At 42.1% G+C, this 19712-nt stretch overlaps 3 protein-coding genes across 3 annotated transcripts; 2 read left to right on the forward strand and 1 right to left on the reverse strand.

The window, feature by feature from the left end:
* Nucleotides 1-1524: 1524 nt before the first annotated feature.
* On the reverse strand, nucleotides 1525-1950 carry LOC125546519 (putative ripening-related protein 7). Its single transcript, XM_048710752.1, has one exon. The coding sequence runs from the start codon at nucleotides 1948-1950 to the stop codon at nucleotides 1525-1527; it is 426 nt and encodes a 141-aa protein (XP_048566709.1).
* Nucleotides 1951-7572: 5622 nt separating this feature from the next.
* On the forward strand, nucleotides 7573-11674 carry LOC125542451 (receptor-like protein EIX2). The gene is given in 3 exon segments (XM_048705496.1): nucleotides 7573-8127; nucleotides 8130-9340; nucleotides 9723-11674. Coding segments are annotated over 3 exon segments (3372 nt in total). The 5' UTR covers nucleotides 7573-7608; the 3' UTR covers nucleotides 11365-11674.
* Nucleotides 11675-14666: 2992 nt separating this feature from the next.
* Nucleotides 14667-19712, forward strand: LOC125542452 (receptor-like protein EIX2). Its single transcript, XM_048705498.1, has one exon. The coding sequence runs from the start codon at nucleotides 16308-16310 to the stop codon at nucleotides 19356-19358; it is 3051 nt and encodes a 1016-aa protein (XP_048561455.1). The 5' UTR covers nucleotides 14667-16307; the 3' UTR covers nucleotides 19359-19712.

Here is a 19712-nt window from a genome sequence, read left to right on the forward strand (position 1 = left end):
TAAATTTCCATTCATCAGTATTTTAACTTTGCCATCTCCAAATAAGACCTTAAAACCTATAGATTCCAGTCTAGAAACAGAGATTAAATTCTTTCTCATGCTAGGGGAATAGACTGTGTCTTTCAAAATTAATTTTCCTCCACTGGGGAGTTTGAGTGTATAATCACCTATGCCCAAGATATCAGCTTTTGCAGTTGTTCCTAGATAAATAAATCTAGTTCCTTTCGGTATGGGTTTTAAAGAGGTGAAACCAGCACTATTCCTTGCAATATGCGAAGTGGAACCAGAGTCTACTACCCAATGATCTGAAGCTGAAGTAGTAAACAATGATTCAGAACAAACAAATAGATTGTACGTACCATCAGGAGAAGAGTTATCCTTCTTGTTGCCCTGATGCTGCTTCTTAGACTTGTCATCTTGTTTATAAGGCTTCTTATTCTTGCACTCAGTTCTAAAATGCCCATACTCTCCACAACCATGACATCTAAATTTCCTCTTATCAAAACTAGAGTTTGGACCTCTTCCATTATGATCTTCCCAGTTTCTCTTCCTGTTGATTTTGTCCCTCAAATCACCTCCTTGATTCTTCTTCTGCCAACGCCTCCTATCTTCACCAAGGTGTAACTCCTGATGATGTGAGTGTCTCTCTTTCCCTTGTGAAGTTTTCCTATCTTCTTCCATGAGCTCTGATACCAATGTTAGAAATATGTTGTGGTCTACCCCCTATTCCTCCGCGCTTTTCCGTGGTGCCGCTCACAATCGCATATCCGAGGCTAGGGGGTAGGGACCTTCTTATACTGCGTTTCCAAAGAGTCCGCATGTTATACAGTTATAAGATTCCTAGTCTTTAAACTAGTTTCCGGATAGAGTCCAGATCAAACTACCAACCACGATATAATTTATCTGTTAGTGGATCCTATCCGTTGAGTCCCTGAAGCACGCGCCTGTGAGCAACGCGTCATAATAGAGTATAAATTCCTCTAATTATGTAGATCAACATTAGGGTCGTAATCTAATTACACGATCTAGTTTCTTCCAATTATCAGCGTACCCGGATAGTCTTTCCAATATAAAAAGCATATTGTATTCCACCGATAATTGACCGGCTTCCTTAAGCATGCAACACTTAAGTACATTCCAGCAAGAGTAATTCCATGCACAAAACACATGTATAATTCCATATGAGGTATTCTGAATATTAATGATAATAAGTATTTGAATATAGTTGCAGGACACATAATCCTAACAACAGCGAGATGAGATCACCTTAGTCTGACTTGCACACTTACAAACATACGTTCATTAACGTTCACGAATAAGTATAGAAATTACCACATATACATGCATGTACGCATGTAGGTTATCGCATTATTATTCAGTGACTTCTGCCTCGTAGACGGCCGGGAAACCAATAAACGACGCTGACACATTAAGGGATTCATGCATATCCCAGTTATTACACACTTGAAAGCAAATACTCCGTGAACATCAACATCGTCCTCATGCATGCTTTTCTGCAGTTTATTAAAAGTCCAGGTCGGACCATCTGATGTTGACCTCACCTTGGCTGGTGTCAAGATTGAAGCTCTTCCAGATATGGGACGAGGCGCCCACCTCGTTGTCGCAGCCGGCGCACTCGTCGACGACCTTGGCGTTTAAGCCGATATTGGAAGTGTCGACTATGCGGATCGTCCTGCCGCACCGTGCCCCGCCTGCGTACCACTCCGAGGACAGCGACACCACGAACTCATCGTCGCTGTGGTACTGGCCGTCGCAAGATGCCGGCCCGCCGCCCCCCTCTCCTTCCTGGAAGCCGTTCACCGTCATCACCGCCGGAACGTTCTGTCGAAGCTCGAACTTACCTTCCGCGGGGTGCCTGGAAAAGGCGCACGACACCTGCAGAAAAACTAGGATGCCGAAAATCACCGCGGCATTGGTCGTGCTTGCCATGGCAAGTGGCAACTGAGGCCGTGCTTGCGTTGATCAGCTAGCTAAGCCTGCTCTGTGCTCTTTGCTTTCACATGTCTGTTGGTTCGAGCTGCTAGTTTATATAGGCTCCTCTCCTGCTGCAGCCTGCAGACAAAGCGAGGGGCGACAACACGAGGTGCATGCCGTCCTCGTGTGTCTCGTCCAAGAATCTCGTCGAAAGCCTGCAGACAAAGCAGCGCCTCTCTCCCGATGTCAGGTACTCTTACGACCGGTAATTATATTCCAGTAACCCAACACTTACACAAAGGCTTACGTCAAGTTTTATGTAACCTTCCCTCGATAATCCTACACTTATACGAAATCTCTGAGGCAGAGTATCTGTATGAGTGGAAACCTATGACGCTTGGTTTGAAAGCTCACATAAGCATATAACTTTACAATCAGCAATCGGCAGATTCAGTTGTTAGGGCTTAATTAGGACTATGGATAGATGACTATGCAGACATTTGTGCCTTAAAACTACGGACAGGCGACCAAGCAGCGAGATACAGCAGCCAGGAAACATTACTCCGAGAGAATTCAATCTGCACGATCTCACTTCAATTCATACGATTTCTTATACTCCCTCCGTTCCAAAATAAGTGTCTCAACTTGAGTACAACTTTGTACTAAAGTTAAGACACTTATTTTGGGACTGAAGGAGTAGTTAAAGTGTGTATTCCAGTTTCGAACTTACCAAATTGTTTATCTAGTTATATGTGATGCAATAAATTAGGAAAGAAAGACGATCAAATTCTCATGGTTAAGGTGATCATACTGTACCATCATATAGTAAAAAAGGTCTTTGCTTGAAACCAAGCCTTAGGAAACTGCCCACATAATCGTCTGTCCGGTTCTTTTTTGTAATTCTAGCATGTGATTGTTGTATAAGTTGTGCGCTGAAATGTTTGTAATGCCCCTAGACCAAAGTGAGTGATGAATTGGTAACACTTGGTTATTTCTAAAGGTTTCATGTCTAATTTGAACATGAAAGCAAGTTGCAAATATCATAAAGTGCTTAGTATTAGAATTTAGAACCAGAGTGGAAATATTATATAGTGCTTAATACTACAAGTTCAAAGCGAGTTGCAGACTACAAATAGATGGACGATCTCAAGGTACAAGACTGATAGCAATAGCCTCACGTGTAGCGACCCTGGTACCATCATCTTCAGGTGGTAAAGCGTTGGCACCTGTAAATGGATGTGGAGGTTGCATGTATGCATCATTAGCGAATCTCGCAATGTCGGGGCAGGGAATCCGACTGGTGGAGCCAACCCTAGGTCGACGGGGTTTGTTCTGGATGGTGACGAGCCACTAGGGGGGACGCGCGACTGGAGGGGGATGAATCGAGTACTTGGGCCTCTGTTGGTCGGCTGGCCCGAGTGGCATATTGGGGTAATTTCTAGGTCCAATAGGGGTATTTGCTAAAACTGAATCGTTTTGTTTTGAGGGGCTTGCCAGAATCGCCAAGTTTTCACGGTTCTGAAATGCACTCTCAATTGGGGGTGATTCTAGACGATTCCTGGGGTAGATATGAGCTATTTTGCGATTGTGATTTTCCAGGCAGCGATTCTTCAGAATCGAGTCAAAAGAACTGGCCCTTATCACGGTTGTGTAACTTCTGCACCGTGGCATCATTCTCCCTCCCAGCAAGAATCCAGTCCACGGGTTCCATGTCATGCATGCACACGTACCAGCAGCAGCACCTTTGTCATCACCAGCAGCCATATCTTTGCCACCTATATCAACTATGGGAAGTTTATATGATTTATAAGACGGAGTCGGATTAAATAGTTGATGGCCTGAAGAGTGAATAACCTGAAGAAAACAAATACTAAAAGGAATTTGTTCATGAAGAAGAATACAACAAACAGATGCTAGTTAAGTAGGAGTGACAATGCTTATAGATTCAGATTCTGCATTTGTAGACACCACCAAGTAAAAGCGCCAGCGATGTGTAATATTCCCTGCATGCCACCGGGCCAAGGATGGGTGGTTACTCGATCCAACTGATAACTCAGCAGTGACCGGAAATGTGTTACTCAGACAATGCTAGGATGGGCCATAATGTTCACATCTTGCCATCAGCTTTTATCATGTCACGATGCACTGGAGGCGGAGCTTTCTGCTTTAACGAAACGTTTGGCGCTGGCTGGAAAATGGAGTAATCATCCCATTCTAGTTGAGTCAGACTGTTTGGAGGCAATTGACTTGATAAAGAACAGGGACAGAGGTAGATCAAGATTCGCCTTCTTAATTCAAGAATTCAGACACAACATGGAAGGACAGAACACTTGTATTACTCATGTGCGTCGATGTCAAAACTCTGTAAGCTATATATATTGGTGAACTATGGTAGAACTCAAAAGTGCACTGTCGTCTGGTTATGGTCTGTACCTGAATACCTGATGAGGTAGTCAAACTGTAACCTGTTATATGAGTAATACAAGTATTTGTCGCAAAAAGGAGAATTGGGGAGCAATCATTTGTCAAAAATAAAACTAAACTGAATTTAACCTGCACTTAGTATTAACAAGTATAAATATACCTGCCACTTAGCATTTCAAAAGTTAACGGGCAGATCTGGATCTGGACAATGACATAGTAGTATTGAGAATGCGACTCCTGTATGGCTAGATCGTGGACCACCGTGCATAGAGGAACTTTTGCCTCTCGATTGTAACCCTATTCTTATGGAATAAAACTCTTTACCCTCGCAAAAAAAAATGACATAGTAGTGCCATATACTGTATACATGACAAGCCCGTGAGTACGGATTTGTCAGACCTTACTACTGATCTGACAATTGGGACTGGAAATTGGGGAATTCGGCCCGCTCAGATAAGCATCGCATATATGGTGTATGTATAAGAGTATACAGGGTTTTGACAATTCAGAGAACCCAACCTCATTATAGGTAGAATCAACTGAAGTTGCTAGCTTAAGCGACTAACTACGGCAATGCCTTAACGGTAACAGTGTAAGGAAACGGCCGTCTGAGCATCAGTGAAGGCAGAGAAGCGAGGAGAGCCATCAGATTCAACACTTCAATCATCTTCAGTCTTCAGTTAGACAGTGTTGACACGACCAGCCTCTACGAGCTGTGTGGTTGTGCGTGGTGCAACCAACCTGGATAAGGTTTTTTTTTCTTTTTGCAGGGACCAACGTGGAACTTCAGTTTTGGATGACATTAGGAGATTAAAGGGCCCTTGTGATGTATTTGTGTGAATTATTAAAGGGGGGCTAAAATGCAAAGCTTCTGACTTGAAGATCCAAGTATTCTGGCCATGAACAAGAATAAATTTTAGAGAAATTCCATGAAAGGATTATAAGTTGTTGTTGATCCAAGTGTTGAGGGAATCTACTTTCCTTTGCTTTGATCTGTATGCTACTATCTTGGGGGAACTTTCTGAAGATTTTATCATTTCTTTGCATCCAAACATTCGAGTATCCCATTATGAGAAAATCCATGGCAATGTCCTTGGGGACCAGATCATCTGTAAGTAGCATTTCATCAAACAAGGAGATTCCTCTTTTTTGATGAGGAACCAAAGCATTTCATGAGCAGGATGCTAGCAACGATGCATCTCTTCATCTTCATGCCTGGTTGTGCTTGAGCAATGCCACACACACGTCCCACCGATCGGCTGACTAACCTCGCTTTTGCGTTTGGCCGGTATATGTAGCCTCAGCTCGTGACACCAGTACATCACCATTAATGTCCAGCAGATCGGGCAGATCTGGATCTTTTTTTTTGTTTGTCCATACGTAATCTGCAATACAGAGCAAAAAATGTCAGCTTCTACTCAACACAAGTTCATGGGCAAGAATTCCACGGTAACAAGTAACAACACAGGATGCCACTTAGCATTTCAAAACCGTGGAGTCTCGTACAGATGACAGGTCCATGCGTGTGCAGACCTGTCAGACCTTACTACTAATCCGACAAGCAAGGGAAGAAACCACACTCAAATTCGGACAGGAAATTGGGGAATTCAGCCCCTGTCAGATGAGAATCGCACATATGGTGTATATATACGACTATATAGGATTTTGACAATTCAGAGAACCCAGCCTCTTTGCAGGTAGAATCAAGTTAAGCAACCAGCTTAAGTGACTAACTACGGCACCGCCTTAACGGTAACTGCGTGAGGAAGGGATCTAGACCGTCCGAGCAGCGGTGAAGACGGAGAAGCGAGGACAGCCGTCAGATTCGACACTTGAGGCATCTTCAGTCTTCAGTTGAACAGTGCTGACATGACCAGTCTCTACGACCTGTGTGGTTGTGCGTGGAACCAACATGGATAAGTCATATCTCAATCTTTCTTCTTGGCCTCAAGAAATGCTGTGATCTAAAAAATTTGCACACAGGAAAAGAAAAACATCGGCATAGCAAAACGATGTACTCCTTACCTTATTCGCTGTATGTTTTATATTCAGCATAGTCGCCCGTCCTCCTTAGTGCCAAAAATAAATAAAAATGGCCTACTGTCAGAAAGTGTTGTGCCCCATCGCCTAATACCACTCGTTCAATATAAAAAATTTTTGGGACAAAAGCTTCAGCCCAGCTTTTTATTTAGAGCTCAAAGTTCAGTTAGTGAAGCAGCAAAAGTAAAATGTAAACCTGAGACCACATAGAGGCAAACTCCCCAAAAACATAAACTCCAAGTGCAGAAAATGTAGAAGCGGCAGCGTCTTCAGTTCAACTCCACAAGGACTACTCACTGAATCTTGGCACAAGAATAATTTATCATACCGGTCAATATTAATGTGTTCAGGTGCCATCATTAACCTTCTAACTTGACTACAAATTTGTCAAAATGGAAACATATAAATATAAGTAGCTCAGAGCTAGCATAGTGGTAGCAACCAAGCAGGTCAGGGAAAGAAATCTGCAACAAATATGCAGCAAGAAAACAGCTCAACACAGACCACTGGTCTAGTTACACACTCATTCTCCTTCAGCAAGGTTGGTTCTTAATCGGTCTTACAATAATAGTAACTCATGCCATTATTAATAGCCAGAAAAAAGATCTGCATTTTGATTGCTCCACACATATCAGATTCTTTGCTTGATGTTTCTCCAAACAGGACTCTCCTAAAGTCCAGGCTTAAATTTATCAATGCCTGTGCCATTAAGTAAATTGTGAAGGTCGATCCGTATTCCAGCACACACTAAGAGCTGCATGATTGTTGCATACACTTCAGTAACCCACTGCACTCTTCTACCAACATTTTCTCTTCTATTCGAGATCAAAGAGCAGGGTTCGAAATCCGGCCAGCTAGCGTTGGAGCTACAGTTCTATTTTCTGCTACTTATGAATTTTTCAATCCCTTTTTGCTCCTGTATGTTGTTTGATGTTGAAAACTCTAGAGAGTTTCAACGAAAGAGAGAATTTGTTCAGATTAGGAATAGTAACCAGCCCTGCTCCAGAAAGAATTTGGTCAGATTAAGAATTTGGCCACATATAGAACATAATTGAGTGACTTTGACAGTACCGTACGTGTGGTTGCAGTCAGGCAACTAGTTGAGTGGCTGGTGACTCCCTCCAGAGTCTGGCCACAAATTTGTATGAACCAGACTTGAGCGAATTCCCTGAAGGATGGGTACTTTTGCCATAGACACCATGAGTCTGTATGCACTGCTTTTCCAGCGAGACAGCTCGTTCATCCAGCATGTGTTGCGCAACCAATCTCTTGCTCACACTCATATGTATAAGCATCTTTTCATTCTTTGCAAGTGGTGCAGTACAAAACCAGCATGAGCATGCCCATGGTGGCGGCTGCATCCCCGCTGACAGGGCCGCCTTGCTCTCCTTCAAAAAGGGCATTACAAGCGACAACGCCAACCGCCTCGCCTCGTGGCACGGACTGGACTGCTGCCGGTGGAGAGGCATCAGTTGCAGCAACCGAACTGGCCATGTCATCAAGCTTCATCTTCACAATCCGGATGTGACGTTCGACCCCACTGGGTTCTATGATGCATATGAAGATGCCAATGCTTTGTTCGGCGAGATAAGTCCCTCTCTACTTTCCTTGAAGCATCTAGAGCACCTGGACCTTAGCATGAACTGTTTACTAGGGCCAAATAACCAAGTTCCTCATTTACTGGGCTCCATGGGGAACTTGAGATACCTTAACCTCTCTGGCATACCATATTCAACGGTAGAGTGCCTTCTCAGCTTGGTAATCTGTCTAAGTTGCAGTATCTTGACCTTGGCCAAACTGGTGAATATTCATATTCAGATGTGTACTCAACAGACATCACCTGGTTAAGAAAGCTATCTTTCCTGAAGTTCCTTAGCATGAGGGGAATAACACTAAAAGGGATAGCTGACTGGCCTCATACCCTGAATATGGTTCCATCTCTGAGGATTATTGATCTTTCTGCTTGTTCACTTGATAGTGCAAACCAATCACTTCCGCACCTTAATCTCACAAAACTTGAGAAGCTTGACCTCTCCTGGAATTACTTTGAGCACTCACTTGGATCTTGCTGGTTTTGGAAAGCCACAAGCCTCAACTACCTCGATCTTGGGTGGAACTTACTATTCGGCAAGTTCCCTGACACACTAGAAAACATGACGTCCCTTCAAGTCCTTGATGTTTCACATAATTGGAACGTGGACTTGATGATGACAGGAAAACTTAAGACTCCTTGCAGTTTGGAAATCATTGACCTCTCTGATATTTGCATGAACGGAGTCTTTCAGGTGTTGCTGGAGAGTTTGCCGCAATGCACATGGAAAAAATTGAAGGAGTTGGATTTAAGTTCCAACAATATCACTGGAACTCTGCCAAACTTTATCAGTGACTTCATGAGGTTGAGCATACTAAGCCTCTCCATAAACAACCTTGTTGGACCTATACCACCACAGATTGGGAATTTGACATGTCTGACTTCTTTAGACCTCTCCAACAATCACCTCAATGGAAATATACCACCTGAACTCGGTGCCCTTACCACTTTGACTTATTTGGACATAAGTATTAACGACCTCACCGGGTGTATACCACCCGAGCTTGGGAATTTGAGGTTTTTGACCACTCTTTACCTCCGGGCCAACAAAATTGCTGGACCTGTACCACCACATCTTGGAAATTTGACCTATCTAACCTACCTTGAGCTCAGCTACAATCACCTCACCGGAAGTATACCAGCTGAGCTTGGGAATTTGATGTATTTGACTGCACTTGACCTCTCGAATAACAACATCACTGCTCCTATACCACCAGAGCTTATGCATTCAACTAGCCTAGCCTATCTAGACCTCTCCAACAATCATCTCAATGGAAGTGTACCCACTGAAATAGGTTCTCTTATTAATCTGATCTATCTGGACCTAAGGAACAATAGATTTATTGGTGTGATCACTATTAGAATAAATCCGAGGCATACCGTCGATCATCCGAGGACCAAGCAATCACACGAGCACGACACCGAGATTTGTTAACGAGGTTCACCGACATGGCTACATCCCCGGGGCCTGACTATGGGCGCTCCTCCCCATGACACCGCTACAATACCGCACCCGGTCGCCCTGGACACCGGCACATGCCGCCGGCTTCCCCTGCATTTCGGTGCTATTATGTTGGCATAGGTTACATCGTGTGTCTAGCCCCGCTATATATGAGAGGCCTAGGATACAAGTGTCCTACTAGGACACGACTCCATATCCTGTCTACACACCGTACGATTCCAAGTCCAACTGTAACCTAACTTGTACAATAATATTCGACACAATTCTAACAATCACGGAAGAACACTTTGCAAATCTAACAAGTTTAAACAAAATAGACTTGTCTTCCAACAATTTGAAGATTGTACTGAATTCAGATTGGTGCCCTCCCTTTACGTTGGACTTTGCATGGTTTCGATCTTGCCAGATTGGTCCTCTTTTTCCACCTTGGCTTCAACGGCTGAAAACCAATGCACTTGACATTTCAAGCAACGCTCTTAAGGGCGAGATTCCTGATTGGTTTTGGCCTGCATTTTCAAATGCCACATATATGGACATCTCTAACAACCAAATAAGTGGCAGCTTGCCAACACATCTGGATGGCATGGCTTTCGATCAGCTCTATCTCAGTTCCAACCGGCTTACTGGACCAATACCTACTTTGCCAATAAATATCACCCTATTAGACATCTCCAACAATACATTTTCAGAAACAATACCATCAAACCTTGAAGCCTCACAACTTGAAGTATTGTGTATGCATTCAAATCAAATTGGTGGCTACATTCCAGAATCCATTTGCAAATTGGAACAACTAAAGTATCTGGATTTGTCGAACAATAATTTGGAGGGTGGAATTCCTCAATGTCCTGACATCCACAATATAGAATATCTAATACTCAGCAACAACAGTTTATCAGGAAAAATTCCAGCACTTTTAGAGAACAACACACGTCTGCAGTTTTTGGATCTGGCATGGAATAACTTCTCTGGAAGATTGCCTACATGGATATGGAAGCTGGCCAATTTACGTTTTCTCATACTGAGCCACAATAAATTTTCTGATAGTATTCCAGTCGACGTAACAAAGCTTGTGCGCCTTCAATACTTGGATTTATCAGGCAATAGGTTCTTTGGTGCAATACCTTGTCATCTGTCGAACCTAACATTTAGGAGAACATTACAAGAGGAATACATGGATACGTATGATCTTCTCCTACATGATCCCAGTGAATTTGCGATCGGAATTGGGCCTCAAGAACTAGGACAAATATTGTCAGTAAATACAAAAGGCCAGCATCTTATATATCACAGGACACTTGAATATTTTGTGGGCATTGATTTATCATGCAACTCCTTGACTGGTGAAATTCCTACAGACATCACTTCACTTGATGCACTAGTGAATTTGAATTTATCATCAAACCAGTTGAGTGGACAAATTCCAAACATGATTGGCGCCATGCAGTCATTAGAATCACTCGACCTCTCTCAGAATAAGCTTTCTGGTGAAATCCCATCGAGCTTGTCAAATCTGACATCTCTGAGCTACCTGGACCTGTCCTACAACAGTTTGTCTGGCAGGATACCCTCTGGCCCCCAACTTGACACCCTCAGTGCTGAAAACCAGTCACTTATGTACATCGGCAACAGTGGACTTTGTGGGCCTCCTGTGCACAAGAATTGTTCAGGAAATGATCCTTCCATCCGTGGCGATCTCGAAAGCAGCAAGGCAGAATTTGAGCCATTGACCTTTTATTTTGGTCTTGTGCTGGGATTTGTGGTGGGGCTTTGGATGGTGTTTTGTGCACTGCTGTTCAAGAAGACATGGAGAATTGCTTGTTTCCGGCTCTTCGACGAGGTGTACGATCAAGTCTATGTATTTGTGGTTGTGAAGTGGGCAAGCTTCGCAAAGAAAATAGATGAAGACTAACCAATTTCTCTTAAGGAGGTAGTGTTTGTACTGCAACGTATTGAATGAGAGCTCTGGACTATTAACCAGGGTGTGGAAAACCTCCAGCAACATATGTTATATCGTGCGCCTTGTTTGTACCCTCTAAATAAGATGAAGATGTCTAGTTGTTGTGACGCATTTATGACTTTACTATTGTCGAACTATTGTGGTAAATGTAAGACCTCAGAATTGTTTAGTTATTCAGATACATGTAGGACCTTACTATTCTTCTGGGTTGTAATAATCATGGGGGTCTTCCCCTGAATAATTTCAACACTTTTCTGTTGTAGACATCCCTGCAAAACTTCAGTTTATAAACTTGTAGCTGTAATCTGTGATACTTTATTCCAGCGGCCCCCTGGCCTCAACATAGCTCCGCCACTGCTGAATACAACTAAAGGTGGCCGATGAGGCGATGAGCGGACAAAAGAGTTGAATACAACTAAAGGAGCCTGATGAAAAACTTTGGACCGTAATATTTGGGGAGCGACAGCCGGGGCCTGCCCTCAGATTAAATAGTTGATGGCCTGAAGAGCGGATAATCTGAAGAAGACAAATACTAAAAGGACTATTTATGAAGAAGAATGCAACAAACTGATGCTAGTTAAGTAGGAGTAACAATGATGGGTGAAACTGAACACATATGGTACTCAGCAGTGGCCAGGGGCCATAATGTTCACATCTTGCCATCAGCTTTTATCATGTCACGATGCACTGGAGGCAGAGATTCTGCTTTAATTGAAAGTTTGGCGCTGGCTAGATAATGGAGTAATCTTCCCATTGTAGTTGAGTGACTCAACTTGACTCAGACTGTTTGGAAACAGAGATAGATGAAGATTTGCTTTCTTAATTCATGAATTCGGACACAGCATGGCAGGACAGAACACTAGTATTACTCATGTGCGTTGATGTCAAAACTCTGTAAAGCTATATACTGGTGATCTATGGTAGAACTCAACAGCGCACTGTCGTCTTGTTAGGTGGTCAAACTGAATTTAACCTGTCATATGAGTAATACAAGTATTTGACGCAAAAAGGGAAATCGGGGAGCAATCCTTTGTCAAAAAGAAAAGGTAATCCCGACACGGTGCATGGGCAATTATTTTTGGTGGCGATTATTTTTCAGTCTACTTTGACTTTGGTGGCGATTGCTGTGTTATTCTGCCTGATGGATAAGCTTCTGACAATTAAGTGAAGTAGCTAGCTTAAGTGACTAACTACGGGTGAAGCTTATCCTTAACAAAAGATGCAATGAAGTGTCACGCCTGATGCTGTACGTTGGCGCAACTCAAGTGTGTGTGAGTTAATTAGGTGAGGGTGTGGGGCTGCGTGCCAGCTGGGGTGAGAGTACGAGAGTACGAGAGTACTTAGTCTGGGGTGCCTCCAAATGTGTGCAGTAGAAATATCATTGAGTGCGCAATCCACAAAATGTTGAATTTAACAAGATTTAGACTCGGGCATGTGTAATTTGTTATTCTAAATGACGGGTATACAGAGAAATAAGTAAGAGAAATGATTGAAGAGAAATTAGCTACTCCCTCTGTTCCTAAGTACAAGACCTTTTAGGGATTTCACTATAGACTATATACGGAGCAAAATAAATGGATCTACACACTAAAGTATGTTTATATACATTCGTATGTAGTTTGTAGTGGAATATCTAAAAGGTCTTATATTTAGGAACGGAGGGAGTAACCAGCAATTGCTCCAGAAGGTGCTATCTCTTCCGAAATTGGGTTTTCCATCATCCTGTGCACCAACTTCCAAACCAAAATTGGCACAACAATCATCTAACAAACAATGTTCTGGTGTAGTCACTCACTCGTTCCCCTTCAGCAAGGTCAGTTATTAATTAAGACTGCAAATAGGACACTTCTAATAATCAGGCTTCATAGTGAGGCAGAGACTTGATTAAACTTATCAATGTCTGTGCCATTAAGTAGCATAATTGTTGCATACAGTGCAGCCATCCGCCAATTTCTTTCTACCAGCGTTTCTTTCTTCTGTTTGAGATCAAGAGCAGGGTTCAAAATTCGGCCAGCTAGTGTTGGAGCTACAGTTTTACCGGCTGAGGTATGTCATTATTGTGATGTAAGAATGTGCATTAACTGTAGGTCATACAACGAAACGAAGATTACGGCATTCAAAAGTTTTGCATTTATATTACGTACTAGCTTATTTTCGTACACATGTATGAAGCCTTGCGGTTAATCAATTATAGTTGACTGTACATAAAAATTTCTACTACTACACTACACCTCAAACAGGGTAAATAGGTATATTTTGCGCACCCATACATATACTGTACTAAAACAGAAAAAATGGATGCAATAGGTCAAGATGAAATATTTTACATTGTTTCCATGATCAGACTGAATATAAAATATCACCTGACAGGTAAGAAAACAGAGAAGTCACACTGGGACTACAAAGCATTACATAGAGCACTTGGCAAGAAACATAACAGAGTGTAATGCTTGAACTCTGATGAAATTGTTAATTTAAGCTTTAAACACCATTGTATAGAAGCTTTATCAATGGTGTAATGCTGTAGCGCCAGGGTACATGAATCTGAAGAAACCTAACCCTTATGTAAAAGAGCCCAAAGCCTACTGTTTAGAAAATTACAAGTCCCGCTAAGATAAACTCAGTAAAAAGTCAATCTGCTAACACAAATTAATTAGTAACGCATAACCAAAACTGAGAAAAACGTTCTCATGAAGCCAATCCGCAGAGCCCAAATCAAGTCATCAAGTAATGGCTCGCCAACAAACAAATGATAACAGATAAAGCAAGACCATATATTTGCTGCACCAAGATGATGTTAGTGAGACGACTAGAACCAAAACAAATAAAATCCTTTTAACATGTAATCAAACCAAGGAGAATGGATGTATATAAAATAAGCAACGATCATACCATGTAATCTAATACTGTGGACTTTTGATAAGAAAACATTTAGTAAAACAAAGAAATTTCCGAGGCAGAGTATCTGTATGAGTGGAAACCTATGGCGATTAGTTTGAAAGCTCACATAATTAAGCATATCTTTACAATCAGCAATCTGAAGATTCAGTTGTTGGGGCTTAGGACTATGGATAGATGACTATGGACACATATTGGGTCTTAAGACTACCAATAGGCAACCATACAGCAAGATACACAATCAGGAAACATTACGATCTCAGTTCAGTTTATATGATTTCTTATAGTCAAGGTGTGTGTTCCAGTTTCGAAATTACCCCAAAAATATATGTGTTATATGTGATGAAATAACTTAGGAAAGAAGCTCAACACGTATTCCAGCGCTCACTAACAGTTGCATAATTTTCCATCCAATGCAGCAACCAACTTCTTTCTTCTAGCAACATGTATTTCTTTTGTTTGGGACCAAGGGCATGCTTCAAAATCCGGCCAACTATCGTAGAAGCTACAGTCTTACCGGCTAATTTGTGCTACTAATGCTCCTTTCAATCCCTTTTTGCTTGCTGGATCTTGGCATAAGAATAATTTAGCCAACAGGTATTCTACAAAAATAGAGTATGTAACAAACAGCAGTGTCCCGTATCCAAACTGGCACAACAATCATCAAACAAACAACAGTTTATATACACATGCAAAAGAAGAAGAAAAATCATACATACTGGTCAATATTTATTTGCTTAGGTGCCATCATCAAGCCTTCTACTTGTTGCAACTTGACTACAAGTTCCACATAATGGGAACTTATAAATATAGAGCTAGCATAGTGGTAGCACCTAGCAGGTGAAGAAGAGAAATCTTCATTCCATATGCAACAGGAAAACAGCTCACCACAAACCACTAGTTACTCGCTCATTCTCCTTCAGCAAGGTTGGTTCTTAATTGGTCATACTAAAATAGTAACCCCTGTCCTATTTTTGATTAAAATAACCCCTGTCATTAGCTAGCCAGAAATAAGTTCTGCATTTTGATGATTGTGGGCTTGTGGCTAGGGGCTACTCCATAGATCTGATCCTTCGATGTTTCTCCAAACAGGACCCTTATAAAACTCAGATTCAAAGTAGGGGAGGCAGAGGCCTGCTTAAATATATCAATGCCCGTGCCATTAAGTAAGTTGCAAAGCTCAATCAGTATAAACTTCAAAAAAAAAAAAAACTCAACACGTATTCCAAAGCTCATGGCGCAGACAGCTGCCTTGACGGCACCTTTTGATGATTGTGGGCTTGTGGCTTGGGGGTGCTCCATAGATCTGATTCTTCGATGTTTCTCCAAACAGGACCTTATAAAATTCAGGCTAAAATAACCCCTGTCATTAGCTTCGTGTTGGGCCTGCTAAATATATCAATGCCCGTGCCATTAAGTAAGTTGCAAAGCTCAATCAGTATAAACCTCAAATAAAAAAGAAGCTCAACACGTATTCCAGCGCTCACTAACAGTTGCATAATTTTCCATCCAATGCAGCAACCAACTTCTTTCTTCTAGCAACATTTATTTCTTTTGTTTGGGACCAAGGGCATGCTTCAAAATCCGGCCAACTATCGTAGAAGCTATAGTCTTACCAGCTAATTTGTGCTACTAATGCTCCTTGCAATCCAGTTTAAACATATAAAACTATAGGGTTTCAGCGAAATTGCAAAACAAAATTTTGGTCAGGTTTGGAGTAGTACCTAGTCGAGTGCACGCCACATATACAGCAGGATCAATTGACTTTGATGCCAACGGTACAGTGCGGTTGCAGTCAGGAGTCAGCCAACTAGTGGAGTAGTTGGTGACTCCCATCACAGATGGGCACAAAATATTGTATAGTTGTATGATACAATATTGTATATTGTATGATTGAACAAGCATCCACGGGGACTTTGACAAGTTATGGACATATATACCTCTGGTACATAACTAAATACTAACACCCAGCTAGACAACTCAATCATTCATTCACCATGCGTCGCACAATCAATCTCTTGCTCGCTCTCATCAGCATAAGCATCTTTTCGTTCTTCACAAATGATGCACTACAACCCCAGCATCCGCATGCCCATGGGGGTGGCTGCATCCCGGCCGAGAGGGCTGCCTTGCTCTCCTTCAAAAAGGGCATTACAAGCGACAGCGCCAACCTCCTCATCTCATGGGACGGCCAAGATTGCTGCCGGTGGAGAGGCATCGGTTGCAACAATCGAACTGGCCATGTCGTCAAGCTTCACCTTCGCAGTACAATTGTGGAGGACAACCCCTGGGGCTACTATGATCCATGTGAACATGACAATTCTTTGTTCGGCGAGATAAGTCCCTCTCTACTTTCCTTGAAGCATTTAGAGCACCTGGACCTTAGCATGAACTGTTTACCAGGGCCAAATAGCAAAATTCTTAATTTAATGGGCTCCATGACGAACTTGAGATACCTTGACCTCTCTGGTATACCATTTGCCGGTAGAGTGCCTTCTCAGCTAGGAAATCTGTCTAAGTTGCAGTATCTTGACCTTGCCCAAACTGGTAATTCTATGATGTACTCAATGGACATCACCTGGCTGGCGAAGCTACCTTTCCTGCAGTTCCTTAGCATGAACGGAGTCCAGCTCTCAGGGATAGCTGACTGGCCTCATACCCTCAATATGATTCCACCTTTGAGGGTTATTCATCTTTCTTCCTGTTCACTTGATAGTGCAAACCAATCACTTCTGCACCTTAATCTCACAAAACTTGAGAAGCTTGACCTGTCCTCAAATGATTTTGAGCACTCACTCACATATGGTTGGTTTTGGAAAGCGACAACCTTGAAGTACCTCGATCTTGGGGATAACAGGTTATTCGGCCAGCTCCCTGACACACTAGGAAACATGACGTACCTTCAAGTCCTTGATATTTCACGCAATGAGAACACGAACATGATGATGACAGGATACTATAAGAATCTTTGCAGTTTGGAAATCCTCGACCTCTCTGTTAATGGCATAAATGGCGACATAGCAGTGCTTATGAAGAGTTTGCCACAATGCACCTGGAAAAAATTGCAGGAGCTGGATCTTAGTATCAACAATTTCACTGGAACTCTGCCAGACTTTATTAGTGAGTTCACTAGGTTGAGCATACTATACCTCTATTCAAACAGCCTTGTTGGAACTATACCACCACAGATTGGGAATATGACAGTTCTAACCTCCCTTGCACTCTATAACAATCAGCTCACGGGAAGTATACCAGCCAATCTTGGGAAATTGATGTATATGACTGAACTTCTCCTCTCAAGCAATCTTCTCAGTGGAACTGTACCCACTGAAATAGGTTCTCTTATTAATCTGAATTCTCTGGCCCTAAGGGAAAATAACTTCACTGGAGTGATCACGGAAGAACACTTCATAAATCTAACAAGTTTAAGGGCAATAGACATCTCTTCCAATAATTTGAAGATTGTACTGAGTTCTGATTGGCGTCCTCCCGTTACTCTGAAGTATGCATCATTTGGATCTTGCCAGATGGGTCCTCTGTTTCCACCTTGGCTTCAGCAGCTGAAAACCACTGGGCTTGACATTTCAAGCAACGGTTTGAAGGGCGAGTTTCCTGATTGGTTTTGGTCTGCATTTTCACATGCCACATCACTGGATATCTCTAACAACCAAATAAGTGGCAGCTTGCCAGCAGATCTGGATCGCATGGCTTTTAAGAAACTCATTCTCAATTCAAACCGGTTTACTGGCCCAATACCTGCATTGCCAAATAATATCACATGGTTAGACATCTCCAACAATAAATTTTCAGGAACAATACCATCAAACCTTGGAGCCTCACTACTTGAAGTATTGTCTGTGCATTCAAATCAAATTGGTGGGTATATTCCAGAGTCTATTTGCAAACTTGAATGGTTGGTGTATCTGGATTTGTCGAACAATATTTTGGAGGGTGAAATTCCCCAATGTTTTGAAATCCCCAACATACAATTTTTTATACTCAGCAATAACAGTTTATCAGGAAAAATGCCAGCATTTTTGCAGAACAACACAGGTCTGAAGTTCTTGGATCTGTCATGGAATAAGTTCTCTGGAAGATTACCTGCATGGATAGGAAAGCTGATGAATTTACATTTTCTCATACTGAGCCACAATAATTTTTCTGATAATATTCCAGTTGACATAATAGAGCTTGGGTATCTTCGATACTTAGATCTATCAGGCAACAGCTTCTCTGGTGCAATACCTCAGCATCTGTTGAACCTAACATTTATGAGAACATTACAACAGGAATCCGTTGGTATGGATGGTTCTGTTGAATCTCATGGAACCACAAAATTACGCACTAGCAGCATACTGAATGTTGAACAGCTAGGACATATATTGTCAGTACAGACAAAAGGGCAGCAACTTATATACTTATTTGGCAGAACACTTGCATATTTTGTGAGCATTGATTTATCATGCAACTCCCTGACTGGTGAAATTCCTACATACATCACTTCGCTTGCTGCACTAATGAATATGAACTTATCATCAAACCAATTGAGTGGAGAAATTCCAAGCATGATTGGCACCATGCAGTCACTGGTATCTCTTGACCTCTCTCAGAACAAGCTTTCTGGTGAAATCCCATCGAGCTTGTCAAATCTGACATCTCTGGCCGCCCTGAACCTGTCCTACAACAGTTTGTCTGGAAGGATACCCTCTGGCCGCCAACTTGACACCCTCAATTCCGAGAACCCGTCACTTATGTACATTGGCAACAATGGACTTTGTGGGCCTCCTGTCCACAAGAATTGTTCAGGAAATGATCCTTTCATCCAGGGAGATGTCGCCAACAGCAACCAAAAATTTGATCCACTGACGTTTTACTTTGGTCTTGTGCTTGGATTTGTGGTGGGACTCTGGATGGTGTTTTGTGCACTGCTGTTCAAGAAGACATGGAGAATTGCTTACTTCCGGCTCTTTGACAAGGTGTACGATCAAGTCTATGTCTTTGTGGTCGTGAAGTGGGCAAGCTTTGCAGAGAACACAGCCGTAGAATAAGCGTTTTCTCCGAAGGAGGCAGTGTCTGTGCTGCAATCCATTGAAGAAGAGCTCTTGACTATTAACCAGGGTGTGGATGATCTGCAGCAGCAAATGTTAATATCGTGTGTCTTGTTTTACCTCTAAATAAAGATGAAGATTTTAGCGACTCAAAAAAAAAAGATGAAGATGTTTAGCTCTTCTGATATATTTATAACTTTACTATTGTTAAATTATTGTGGTAAATGTAAGACTTTAATATTATTTTGTTATTCTGATACATTGGGATGTTTTTTTTCGAAAAGGGGGTTCACCCCGGCCTCTGCATCAGAACGATGCATACGGCCCTTGATACATTGGGATGTAATCATGAGG

The sequence above is a fragment of the Triticum urartu genome, chromosome 3, assembly GCF_003073215.2.
Source record: "Triticum urartu cultivar G1812 chromosome 3, Tu2.1, whole genome shotgun sequence".
NCBI classification, from domain to species: domain Eukaryota; kingdom Viridiplantae; phylum Streptophyta; class Magnoliopsida; order Poales; family Poaceae; genus Triticum; species Triticum urartu.